Source organism: Herpailurus yagouaroundi, unplaced genomic scaffold, assembly GCF_014898765.1.
Source record: "Herpailurus yagouaroundi ecotype Mexico unplaced genomic scaffold, PumYag 220, whole genome shotgun sequence".
Classification (NCBI taxonomy): Eukaryota; Metazoa; Chordata; class Mammalia; order Carnivora; family Felidae; genus Herpailurus; species Herpailurus yagouaroundi.
The window spans coordinates 7,110,184-7,123,981 of NW_024412451.1; the positions used below are offsets into that span (position 1 = coordinate 7,110,184).

The window sequence follows — 13,798 nt, forward strand, 5'->3', positions numbered from 1 at the left end:
TAGGCTTAAATATCAGAAAAGAATATTGTTGTTATTTGCAGACAACAGGACTCTGTATAAAGAAAACCCAAGAAAGCCTACAGAAACTACAAAATTTATGAGTGAATCTACCAAATTCACAAGATAAAATGTCGGGGTGGCTGGGTGGCTTAGTTGGTCAGGCATCTGACTCTTGGTTTCAGCTCAGGTCATGATTTCACGGTTCATGAGTTCAAGCCCTGCATTGGGCTCTGTGCTGACAGCTCAGAGCCTGAAGCCTGCTTCAGATTCTGTGTCTCCCTCTTTCTCTGCCCTTCCCCCGCTTGCTCTCTCTCTCTTGCTCTCTCTCTCTCTCTCTCCCTCAAAAATAAATAAATAAATAAATAAATAAATAAATAAATAAATAAATACATACATACATTTTTTAAAAAGCCCTGTGGGTCCACACCTTGATTTCAGTCTTATGGAATTCAGGGCAAAGAAATTAGCCAAGCCAATCCAAACCTCTGTGGGATAATAAATTTGCATTATAAAAGTTTGTGAGAATTTTTTGGGCAAGAGAAAACTAACACGTTATTGATAATGGAAACATTAGAAAGTATTTGTAATTTGGGGCACCTGGCTGGCTCAGTCAGTAGAGTGTGAGACTCTTGATCCTGGGGTTGAGTCTGAGCCCCACGTTGAGCATGGAGACTACTTAAAAATAAAATCTTAAAAAGTATTTGTAATTCAACTTACATACATCATACATTCTTACATATCTATTCACCAGTATTCCTTTAAGTGAACTCTATGGTCTACATTTCCCTATTCTACCTTTGTCCTAATCTTAATGTTATGGCTTATTTTTCCTTAAATTCTGAATTTAGGAAAGCGTATGTTTCCATTTGATAATTATTTTTACATGCCTCTGCAAACCCATGAGAATGAAGGCAAAACACAGAAACAAACAAAAACCCACCAGGACCTTCAAGTTTTCTTCTGTTCTTAGGAAATGGCCAGCATTTTTAGTCAATTGTCTTTTCTGGTTCTGAACATCTGACAAGAGAGCGCTGACCAAGGATAAAGGAGCCATTTTTTAAAAATGTTTATTTATTTTTGAGAGGGAGAGAGACAGAGAGAGACAGAGCGCGAGCAGGGGAAGAATAGAGAGAGACACACACATAGAATTTGAAGCAGGCTCCAGGCTGTCAGCATAGAGCCCGACGCAGGGCTCAAACCCACAAACCACGAGGTCATGACCTGAGCCGAAGTCGGCCGCTTAACAGACTGAACCACCCAGGCGCCCCTAAAGGAGACATTTCAATGAGAGGCTAGCTTTTAGGGTTTTGACAATTACTCAACTCCCCTCTTTTCACGAAGGATGAACCCTCAAAAGCACAAAGCTAAGGTTAGGAAGACAGCCTCAGACAGGGGACTAATCAGCCCACACACCAACTAGGAATCTCTAGTCTTCTACCTTCACCCCTAAAACAAACCTACAAACACAGAAAAGGGCAAACCTGGAGTAAATCCTCCCCTGTACCAAACCAGCACCAGACAACTTGTTGTGGGGTAGCCGATTCTGGACTTCTCCTCTGAGGTCTGGCAGGTTCTGAAATCTAGAGACTGAAGCTCTAGGCTGGAAATCAAGACAAAGTAGGTAGAATCTATAAATGTGTACAGATTGTTGTATGTTCTAAAGTGTGTAAATCAAATTTCTTTCTGCCTAAATCATCTCATTCATAAGAATACTATTTGCAAGTTGCTTGCTTAGTCCTCAAGGCACTGCATGGCAGACACTGTTCTAGAAGTTTTTTGTTCGTGGTGACACAGCGGGTAAGAGGAGGCCAGGACAAGACACCCCACAGAACACAAAGACACTCCAAGTTTTTCTGGGGACCAGGAGGGGAAGGGGTGGGATAGAAGGTATAGTAAGGTTCAGTAGGGCCCACAATCAAATTCCCCTCCCAAGCTCCCAACACGGGGTCCATCTAGTCACCTAGAACCCGGAGGAACAAGGGCGAATGCCTCCCACACAACAAAGGAGCTGTCTAGTGCCATCTCTTACCCCAGCCATACAGCAGGACAGACCTGCCAAGATCTGACCTTGCCCAAGCTGAGCCACAGGATGAGTTTGGAACTGACCCATGGAAAGCCAGTTCCCTCACATGCTGCATACAGAAGCCCCAGTGGTCTTTGATAAGGTTCTGACAGGCACCCTCTTCAACAACCGCTTGGACCCAGGCCAGATTCTCATGTGAAGAAAAACAGACAAAGGCAGACGAACTACATGTGCGAGAACCCCCGTGGCAGCCAAACAGCCAAGAAGCACCAGCCCGCAACTAGGAAGACCATGCACCCCAAACCACACTTTCCAGAAACCTGTGGCCGTGCACAGGTGCCTCAGTTCCCACAAAAACCAAAGACGGACTAGACGGACACGAAACTACACTCCCCAACTTCAGCTGGGTCTGGGTCTCCTCCTCACAGGACCTGGTCCTCACTGATGGAAATGATCTTCTGGCCTCTTCCTGGGAGGCTCAACAACCTGGGGTTAGGGGCTCCAGTGACTAGACTGGGCCTCATCTATCCCTTTGCTCCCGTGGAGAGAAACCCCAGGAAATTATAATTCTTATAATCCACTTGACACCGCTTTCTCGAGCACACAGAACACTTACAATGGCTGTTTTTAACATCATTTTCTGTTAATTCTGTCACCCATGCCAATTCTGGGTCTCTATTGACTTTTCTTCACGTTTACAGGTCCTGTTTTCCTGTTTTTGTTTTTGTTTTTATTTGCATCCCTGGGTAGGTTTTGACTAGATGCCAGACACTGAGTTTGACATTGTTGGTCGATGGGATTCCTTTCTATTCTTTAAATACCACTGGGCTTTGGTCTGGGAAGGAGTTAAATTACTTGGAAACAGTCTGCGTTGGTAGCCGCTTGCCTTTCTACTTTGTCAGGAGGGTTCAGAGCAGCCTTTAGTCTAGAGCCAACATGAATCACCCAGTAGAGTCACTATTTTTCTGAAGTCCCACTGTGATTCTCCCGATGTTAGGAGGGGTTTCCATTCCAGCTGGTGGAAACACAAATTATTCCCCACATGTGCAACCTCCAAGGATGGTTCTGCCTGTTCATTTCCAGTGGTTCTTTCTCCAGCCCTGGGAGTTTCCGCACATATGTGCTGCTCACAACTGAAAATCATATGGGGGAACTCTCTCACCCTGGGTGCAGCTCTGTCCTCTCCTGTGATCTGCCCCATGAACTTGAGTCGCTTTGAATTCCCCGAACTCTAAACTGTCTCAGTTCACAGACTGCCAGGATCTGATTAGATTCCCTCTCCCTATGCTGCAGAATGGAAACTCTCTCCAGGCTATAAGCTGGGGGCAATCGTAAGGCTTCCTTCATTTGTTTCCTTTCTCTGAGAGATAGCTGTCCCGATGTCCCTATTACCCTATGTCTGCAGTCCATTCCTGTATTTTTCTATTATTTTCCGTTCTGTATTACAGTCCATTTCAGTCCATTTCTGTATTTTTCATTATTTAATGAGGGTATATACATTAAACATTTACTGTTAGAGAAAAAGGGCTGTTGGAATTGGCTGTGAAAAATTCTCACACTTAGGTGTGGTATGGAGTACCATACTCAGAACGGGATAATTTATACAATTTCAGAATAGATACAAACATACGTTTGGCAACATCTGCAGCACATAAATCTCATGTTCCTTTAAAACATTTAGTTCTTCTCCAGTGTATCACTTGATTTACATATTTCAAGAGCATTCCATGGTGATCACATCTAATGACACAAGTGTAAGATTCCTTGATTTCAGGGAAAAAAGTTACTGTATTTGGACCATGATAACTAAAGACAATTACTTCTCTGAGAACATGCTTCTCTACATTTATTTAATGGCTAGGTAGGAATTTACTGTAGTATGAATTCTCTGAAATGTAATGTTTTTGTGGTAGACAAAATGATCTCCCAAAGACATTCATGTCCTAATCCCCAGAACCTGTAAATACGTTACCCTACAGGGCACAGGGCATTTGAAGTAAAAGACGCAATTGGGTATTTTAGGGCCATGTGACTCATTTCTGGAGTTTCACGGGCTCACAGTCAAGAGAGGAATTGTGCCTCAGGACAATCTGTACGCAGAGCCTCACCCAATGCTTGATTTAGAGCTTCTGAGCTGATAAGATTTGGGTGGGATTTTTGGACTTTGAGTTGGTGCTGTTAACAGTTTGCGACATTTGGAGGTGCTGGGATAGAGCGAATGTATTTTCCATGTGGTATGGACACAAATCACTGGGTGCCAGATGGTGGTCTGCAATAGGCAGGATAATGGCCCCCCCAAAGATATCCACATCTTAATCTCCAGGCCCTGTGAATATGTCAGAGAACAAGGCAAGGGAGAATCAAGGTAGTTAGGTGGAGTTAAGGTTGCTAATTAGCTGATTTTAAATAGGAAGGTTATCCTGGATTATCTGGGTGGGCCCAATGTAGTCACACAGGTCCTTAAATGTGGGAGAGGGAGGCAGGAGGCAGTGCCAGAGTGATGGAGGAGTTGACTGGCCATTGCTGGCTTTGAGGTGGAAGGGACCTGCAAGCCACAGATTTGGGCAGCTTCTAGAAACTGGAAGGACAAAGAGAACAGGTTCTCCCTGGAGCCTCCAGAAAGAAATGCAGTCCTGCCAACCCCTTGCTCTGAGCCCAGTGAGATGCATTTCAGACTTCAGACCTCCAGAACTATAAGATAATACATCTCTGTTATTTTAAGCCAACAAATTTATGGTAATTTGTTACAGCAGCGATAAGAAACTAATACACTCGTATCTCCACATTCATCATATTCATAGGTTTTTGCTACATAACGCAATTCCTGGTGCCCAAGATTTCATTTATTAGAGAAGTCTTTCCCAGATTCATTCCCAAGGTATAAAATTGTGACACATTAGTTAGTTTGGTGATAGAATTTCCATCTTTTATTGCATTCAGGGGTCTCTCTTTCCTATGAGTTCTTCCACATTTTACTAAAAATGCTGTCTGTATTCAGTGTCTCTAATATCTTTCTACACTTCTCTGGCATGTGATTAGGTACAACTTATCATTGAAAACATCATCACATTCTTTCCTCGTGTTCTGGTCCTGTGGGAATTCTTTGATAGCAATGGAGATACTCATCTCCAGGAAACGGGTTCCCCACAATAGCTGCATTTCTGTGGACTGGGCTTTCATGGATATTTAATAAGTCTGAATTCTCACAGACGTAGCCTCCACCACCGCTGCCTCCATAGCATTTCTGCCCCAAATGAGCTCTCACATAGAATGTGTGGAGGATTCTTGCTAACGGCTTTTCTAGTATCAGATAGATCCTGGTACCAGAGGATGTTCTTTCTTACACAATGTCTGCAACATATAAAACATAATTTATTACAGAAGGTGTGGTCACATTCACTGCATTTGCAAGACATATTCCCTGTGCAAATTCCAGATTACTTACTGAGGCCTGACTTCTTAGAAAAGACTGTTCCACAAACACTACATTTCTACCCCCAAGGAGCTCACTGAGGTTTAACAAGGGCTGAGTTCTCGAAGAAGGTATTTCCACAGGCACCGTGTTCATCTGGTTTTGCTCCTGGGCAAGTTGACTCACGTATAAAGAGCTATGACTCCCTGAGGAAGGTTTCTCCACTTTCAGTGAATTTATAGTTTTCTCTCTTGCATGAGTTTTCTTATGTTTCATGAGGACTGACATGTGGGCAAAGGCTTTGCCACATTCACTGCATGCATACGGCCTCTCTCCAGTATGAGTTCGCTGATGCTGAATGAGCTTTGACTTGCTCCTGAAGGCTTTTTCGCACTCACTGCATTCATAAGGTTTCTCTCCTGTATGAATTCTCTGATGCTTGGTCAGGTCTGACTTAAAAAAGAAAGTTCTTCCACATTCACTGCACTCGTAAGGCTTCTCTCCTGTGTGAAGTCTCTGATGTGCAATGAGGTATGCCTTCTGGGAAAAGGCCTTCCCACACACGCTGCATCCATAGAGTTTCTCTCCAGTGTGAGATCGCTGGTGTCTATTGAGCCGGCACTTCCTGCTGAAGGCTTTTCCACATTCACTGCATCCATAGGGTTTCTCTCCTGTGTGGGTTCTCTGATGTACCATAAGCTGTGACTTCCTAGAGAACGCTTTTCCACATTCATTACATTCATGGGGCTTCTCTCCAGTATGAATTCTCTGGTGTTCAGTGAGCTGAATCTTCCTCATGAATGTCTTCCCACATTCACTGCATCCATGGGGCTTTTCTCCCCTTTCAGTTCTCTGATGTCTAATGAGCTGTGCCTTCCTGGAGAAGACCTTACCGCACTCACTGCATTCATGTGGTTTCTCTTCTGCGTAAGTTTTTTGATGTTCACCGAGCTGTGATTTAGTGCATTTAATTCCAGTAAGAGTTGTATCCTGTTGGATGCAGACAGAGGATTTCCCATATCCACTAAACTCATCAGGATCTTCTCCTGCATATCTTCTATTCTGGAGAACAAAACCTAAATGTGATTTTAAGCCTTTACAATGTGAACCAAATTTATTGTGTCTTTGTGTTAAAGGAACAAGACTTTTGCATAAATTGAAATTATTTCCAAGTGCATAATTTTGCTGACATCTTTCCAAAGTTTTAATCTCGTTTTGGTTTTCTGGGTGCCACTGCATATGGTCAATCTCCCATATTTCTTCTAGGAAAAAGAACAATGAAAACATCCATGATAATTTTAGGGGGAAAAGAAGGTTAAAAAAAAAAAAAGCCATGGTTTGGGCTAGCTCTAAGATCGAAGTCTAAGAGAAATGTACCCTGTGCTCTGTGAGAAAAAGACAACACTATAAAACAGCAAAAGGAAAAACACATACTTTAGAAACAACAATGGATAGTCTACAATGAATAAATATAACTTAGGCTTCTCTCCAAATAGGACCTTGCAAAATGGAGACAAGTAAAAACAGAACCACACTGTGACTGGAACAGAACAAAAGATGGAGGGGATGGATCCTTTCATCCAACAAACACTGAATGCGCTGGTGTTTGGGAATACATTAGAATATATTAGAACATTACCATACTATGTTTGAATATTAGAATTACAATATATCGGTCACACTAAGGTAACTTATATATTCTGTCTCTGTGGAGCTGTCATTCTAATAACCAGACAGAGAAAAAGATGGGGGGAAGGGAGGATCAATAAGTAACCAAAGAAATAAAAAAATTACAGAACGTGCAAAACAGTGTGTATGAAGAAGCTGACAGAGTAGTAGTAGGTTAGTGTTAGATAAAATAATCATCCATGAGACAAGGAAGTTAAGGTGACATCACAGGGTAAGAATGAGCGGTGTTATACAGATAACTCGATGAATAACATTCCAAAAAGGAACAACCAATGCAAAAAAACTCAGAAGCAGAAAAACTTAGGCATGATCAAGAAACATAAGAGAGGCTGGTGCACCTCGACTATATCCTTGGCTTGAGTGAAGTAGAAACAGGTAAGTTTGGAAAGGGAGGCAGAACTGAGACCATATAGATGATGTAGGGAGACTTTGTTAGAAACTGGATTTTCTATTGGGGTGCCTGGGTGGTGGCTCATTTGGTTAAGCATCCAACTCTTGATTTTGGCTCAGGTCGTGATCTCAAGGTTCATGGGTTCAAGACCCCGCATTGGGCTCTGCACTTGACAACACGCAGCCCGCCTGGAATTCTATCTCCCCCTCTCTCTGCCCCTCCCCTGCTTGCATGCACATGTGTGCTCTCTCTCTCTCACACAACAAATAAACATTAAAAAAAAAAGTTAAGGGGCGCCTGGGTGGCGCAGTCGGTTAAGCGTCCGACTTCAGCCAGGTCACGATCTCGCGGTCCGTGAGTTCGAGCCCCGCGTCGGGCTCTGGGCTGATGGCTCAGAGCCTGGAGCCTGTTTCCGATTCTGTGTCTCCCTCTGTCTCTGCCCCTCCCCCGTTCATGCTCTGTCTCTCTCTGTCCCAAAAATAAATAAACGTTGAAAAAAAAAATTAAAAAAAAAAAAAAAAGTTAAAAAAAGCTGGACTTTATGATAAGAGCGATGGCCAGAAGCCACCAAACATTTTCTGGCAGGAATACAACCCATTCTGAATTGGTATTTCCAAATGCCACATGGCTGTTGCATGAAGAATGAACTGGAGAGGTGAAAATATTGAGAGAATACACAAGAATCTACAGCAGAGTTCAGGCAAGAGGTAACAGCACCTTCTGGGGAACCTGGATGGTTCAGTAGGTTAAGCGTCCAACTCGATATTGGCTCAGGTCGTGATCTTACGGTTGTGAGACTGAGTCCTGTGCCGGGATCTGTGCTGAGTGTGGAGCCTGCTTGGGATTCTTTCTCTCCCAGACTCTCTCTGCCTCTCCCCCGCTCAAAAGAGGTAACAAACAGCAGCTTCAGTGTGACTGACTACAATGGAGTTAGAGAAATGTACAAAAACAAGGACATAGTACAGAGAAGGGAAAGAGTGACAGGAGGAAAAGAGAAGGCTCAGTCAAGAATGAGTGCTAGAAGAAGAAAAGGGAATCACTGAGGATAGCTCCTCGATATGTGGCTTAAGCATTTGTGTAGGGTGCTGGTGCCATTTAATACAATGAGGAAAATCAGGGAGTTAGGTTTGGTATGTGTGGGGAATCAAGCGTTCCGTTTTGAGGAATGCATCAGGTCTGAGATAAACATTCAAGAACACATATGAAGTATCCGGTTAGATCTAGGAGTGTGGAGAAAGTTCCAGACTTCAGATAACAATTTTAAGTTGAGTATATAAACAGTACTTAAACATTTGGACTACACAGAACCAGATGAGGTAATGGACAGAGAAAGGGGAAGGCCCTGGACAAGAATTTCATGGATTCCAAGTCTTAAGAATTTTGGGAGAGTGATATGCAAAGAGAATATGAAAATCCCATCCAGAAACATCAAACAAATGCTGACCAAACATATAAACAATGGAGGTTTTCATAAGAAAGGGCTGAAATTGGAAAATCAGAATGCAGGATCTACGGAATCTTATTCCAAGATTATTGAGGCAAAATAGTCAATAATCCCTTGTTACTAAACCTTTCCCCTCTCATTCCACCTGCACATCAAAACTAAACTTTTATAATAACACCAATTACCTATTTAGAGTAGTACAGTAGCCAATACTTCAACTTTCTATGTAAAAACGATACAACCTCCCTCAGTCCAATATATCCAGACACATATATGTCCACCTGGAATTTAAAAATAGGTCCTTGGGCCATCCGCTCTTGCCCCAGAGAAGAGTATAGCTGTCCTAACTGGTGGAAACATCAGCTTCTCCTCAGTTTCATCATACTGCAACTGTGTACTGTGCTATTCAATAAAATCTTCTGCAACAATGGGAATGTTTTATATCTGTGTTTTCTAATATGGTACCCACTAGCTGTGTGTGGCTATTGGGCACCTGAATGTGGGTGACCAGAGTGACAGGAGAACTGAATTTGTAACTTTACGTAATGTTAAATAAATTTAAGTAGCCACATGTGACCAGTGGCCAACACAATGGATGGCACAGTATAGACCATCACATCCGTATATACCATAATATCCATATTTGCCATTATAATCTACTTGATAGACTCATCCCCCAATTTTTTCCTTTCAACTAATGCTACATTCTTCCTTAATCTCTGTTCCTATCTCCTCTCTGGCACCAGTTAAGAGATTCTGAAGAATCATCCTCTATCCAGGAACAAAACATTGACCTGCCTTATCTTCCACTTATTCTATAGCTCCAAGCTCTAACTTCTTATTGTTCCAATGCTACTACCCAGCTATCTATCAAGCAAGACTCTCTAGAAATAGCAAAAAAAAAGCTCAGACAGAACCAAAGTCACACTTTCTAAGCCAATTATTAACATAAAATCCACAGTAATCAGCCATTTCCTTTCACATAGTCTCATCTCTCAATTGCCTTCCTCATTTCCATCTCCAAAATCTTTTTACTGACCCACAGGCCTTCCATCATCATTTTTATTTGAAACTCTAACATCTTTCTTGCAGAAATTATATTATCATGCTTCCAAAAAGTACTTCATTCTTTCTGTAACACATTATCAAAGCTCAATTTTCTCTAACTTTACAAAAACAGTCCTTTCTATGCCTCATAATCAAATGCTAACAATTTTAGAATTTCAGGCATCTCTGTCAACCCTTCGCAACTGAGGACTTTGGACACTTGGAAGGTATTTCTGTCCTTCATTACATTTGAACCTTTTGGAGCTGTATTTGGGTGGCAGTTCTACTACAGGGATCAAAGCACAGCTGGCCTAGCGAGCATTTCCAACCTCATTTGCTCAGGACCCTCCCCATACCTAGTAGATCAGAAGATAAATCTTAACAGACAAAGTCTGTGGTTTGAAAAACTTCCCACACAGTTTACACAGATCCCTGATTTAAAAACAAAACAAACAAAAAACCGAAGCAAGACCTGTTTTCAAGATGTGATGAACAGATGCACGTGAATGATTATGCAATCTGTACGCAGTAAGGAAGAGTGAGATAGAGACCCTTTCTCTGTATGGAAAAGGAAGCCTCATCCTAACCAGCGAAGCAATACAATAACACCTGTCGATCATGACTGAAGTCAGTGCAGTTTAGACAGAGTACAGAGACATTAGGGACGATGGGAGTTCCAAGTGTGCACTGGAACTTTGGGGAGATAAAAAGAAGGCAGTATCTGGACATAAAAATGCAACACGATCAAATGCATAGATGCCAGCCGTTAGTTCACTGGACATTGTGGTATCTGTGGCATTCAATAAACTGTATCACTTCTGCCTCCCCGGAATAAGTTTGTGGCTTGTTTCTGGGACATCTTCTGACTCTCCTCCTCCCAGAGCCCTGATACTTCTCACTCTACCTGGCTGGGTTCTTATCTTCTCAACTTCTAAATATATGTGGGCCTTTTTTTTTTTTTTTTAACCGATTCTCACTTTCATGTTTTCTCATTAAGTTTCACAGCTTTAATGCCCCCTGCCCACAAAGGAATGCAGCCATACCATTAAAAGGGACTAACTGGGGGTGCCTGGGTGGCTCAGTCGGTTAAGTGTCTGACTCCTGATTTTGTCTCAGGTCATGATCTCACAGTCATGAGATCAAGCCACATGTCAGGCTCTGTGCTGGGTGTGGAGCCTGCTTACGATTCTCTCTCACCCTCTCCTTCTGCCCCCCTTTCCCCTTCATACTCTCTCTCTCATAAGAAAAGAAAAAAAAGGGACAAACCAAAAACTGGAAACAGCCAGTGTGGGGGTGAGTGTAGCAACTCAGCAATCCAAGTCTAAATGATCACAGCCTACTCTGAGGTGGGAATTGAGCATGTGCATGCAATTTCCAAAGGCCTTTCCAAAACAACAAAAAGAGCTTTTTTAAAGATTGTATTTTTAAGTAATCTCTACACTCAATGCGGGGCTCGAACTCACAACCCCGAGATCAAGAGTCGCATGCTCCACTGACTGAGCCAGCCAAGCACCCCAAAACAACAAATTTAATACAAACAGCAAAGACCTTCCAAAAAGTAATAGAGAAATACGGAACACTCAAGGCAAAACTCACCGGTGACCAGGCACCAGTGTTAACAGCAGTACAGCAGAAACTAAGTAAAATGCACTAGGAATGAAAGGATTCACCAGGAGGAAAAATGATCTCAGGTTCCGGCACTGAAGCAGACGGAAAAAGGATTTCACAGGATAATTTGCCTGGGTGCAGGCAAAATAGAGAATTAGAGGTCAGATCAGACTACAGAAGGGCAGGTGTCCACTTGGAAATAACTGTCAGACTACAGAAAGCTTAGCTCGTCAGTATATATGAATACGCTCTATGATGGCGAAGACATCATCTGGGAGAAAGGAGGACTCTGGTTTCGCATATGGGGAGTAGGACGTCAAAGGGCAGCTGTCCTGGTGGCTGGCAACGTACCTGCATTACAGTGCAGATTAGACGTTAGCAGAAGAGGTCAATTTGGGACTCTCCCAACCTGGGACTCTCTCAGAACAGGAGCTTAGGCCTTGACAATGAATGAAACTTTTAATATGAGAATCAAGCAGAAGATTTAAAAAAAAACAACAGAACCTGCAAGTTGGGGAAGCAGAGGGTGAAGAAATAGATAGAGGTACCCTGAGAGACAAGGTACGTGTGGTTTCAGATGACCTCAGGGGACGTGAGTTGTCAGGGAGGGATATCAGCCCTTTCAAAAGGGGCAGGGATGTACAGAAGATGAGAGCTGGGCCAAGTGCAAAGCCATCTGTTTGAGAGCAAGCAGGTGGAGAAGAGGAAGTGGGAACGCTGCAGAAAAAGAAAGGGAGGGGCGCCTGGGGGGCTCAGTCAATTAAGCATCTGACTCTTGATTTCGGCTCAGGTCATGATCTCATAGTTCATGAGTTCGAGCCCTGAATCGGGCCCCTCACTGACAGTGCAGAGCCTGCTTGATATTCTCTCTTTCCCTCTCCCTCTGTCCCTCCCCCACTCCTGGGCGACCTCTATAAACAAATACATATAAATAAATAAATAAGGAAGAAGGTGTGCAAAGCTGAGGCAGGAGAGAACCAGGTAAGTATATGGATCCAAGGTGGGACAGACTGTAATCAGATCTAGAAATGAGAAAAAAAAAAAAAAAAAAAAAACGGGGTGGCGGGAAAACCTCATCCTTTAATAGCTGACAAAGAACAGCCCTAATAAAGGACAAAGATACAGAAAGGAGTTGATTATATTTGTGTCACCAACTGGTATAAGAAAAGCTCTCCACACAACAAAGTGTTAACCTTTCCTTGACCGACTGGAATTCTAGTTTTCTTGGTTTTCCTTTCAGTCACTCACCTGGACAGGGTGGCCTCGGAGCTGCTCCCTCTACTACCCACAGTGGTCCTCCATGCTCCAACTGGAAGAGTGAATCTGGTTCGCTGGCTTGGTATCCTGTAAAATGGGAAATCACTGAAGACTTGGCACCAAGTATTTTAGCTTGGGCACCTACAAAAACCGGAGAAAGTTGATGCATCATTTGTACTTCAGTAAAGTAAAATCTTTTTCCTGGGGGAAGGGAGGGCATATACACTCTATGGCCAAATGGGAAAATAAAGTCTATACCCTACAACATGTTAGTGCCAACCAGGAGATATTTCAGAGACACTATGGGTTCTACTCAATGAGAAATGAAAGACAACTGACTGTGATGCTGTCCTCACCCACTGACACCAGGTTCCTGTAGTTCTCCAGCATCACGTCCCGGTACAGGTCCTTCTGGGCAGGGACCAGGAGCCGCCACTCCTCCCGGGAGAAGCTCACGGCCACGTCCTCAAATGATAACAGTGCCTGTAACAACAAATGCCAATGCACTCTAAGGCAGAACAGATGATGCAGAAAAGCGGGACAGGAACACGTTCTGATTGACTTCCTGTGATAAATTATGTGCACGGTTACTATTTCACATACCACAGGACCCTGTGTCTTAGTCTCAGGCTGCTATAACAAAATAACACAGACTGGGTAGCTTATAAAAACAGAAATTTATTTCTCACAGTTGGGGAAGGTAGGAGGTCCCAGATCAAGGAGCCAGCACGGTTGTATTCTGTTGAGGGCCCACCTGCTGGTCCAAAGGCCCCCACCGCCTAACACCATCATCCCTGGGGGGCAAGATTTCAACATATAAATTTTGTGGGAACACAAACATTCAGACAACAGCACCATGGAATTCTACTAATTAGTTCTTTGTAGGCTAAAAGAGCATCAAAATAATATTCGAAAAAAAATATTTTC

The 13,798-nt window shown here is 43.0% G+C and overlaps 1 protein-coding gene across 7 annotated transcripts in view; it reads right to left on the reverse strand.

Moving 5' to 3' along the window:
* The window catches only part of ZNF577 (zinc finger protein 577), a 51,863-nt gene that overhangs the window by 26,348 nt on the left and 11,717 nt on the right, over positions 1-13,798 (reverse strand). For 4 of the 7 annotated variants that reach the window (XM_040458065.1, XM_040458066.1, XM_040458064.1 and 1 more), the window contains exons 3-4: positions 13,228-13,354; positions 12,863-12,958 (exon numbers count right to left, since the gene is read on the reverse strand). In XM_040458065.1, the coding sequence (XP_040313999.1) occupies positions 12,863-12,958; positions 13,228-13,354 (223 nt within the window). Of the gene's footprint in view, positions 1-3,594; positions 6,698-12,862; positions 12,959-13,227; positions 13,355-13,798 lie in introns of those variants that run through there. The other 3 variants (XM_040458063.1, XM_040458062.1, XM_040458068.1) reach the window with 3 other exon arrangements.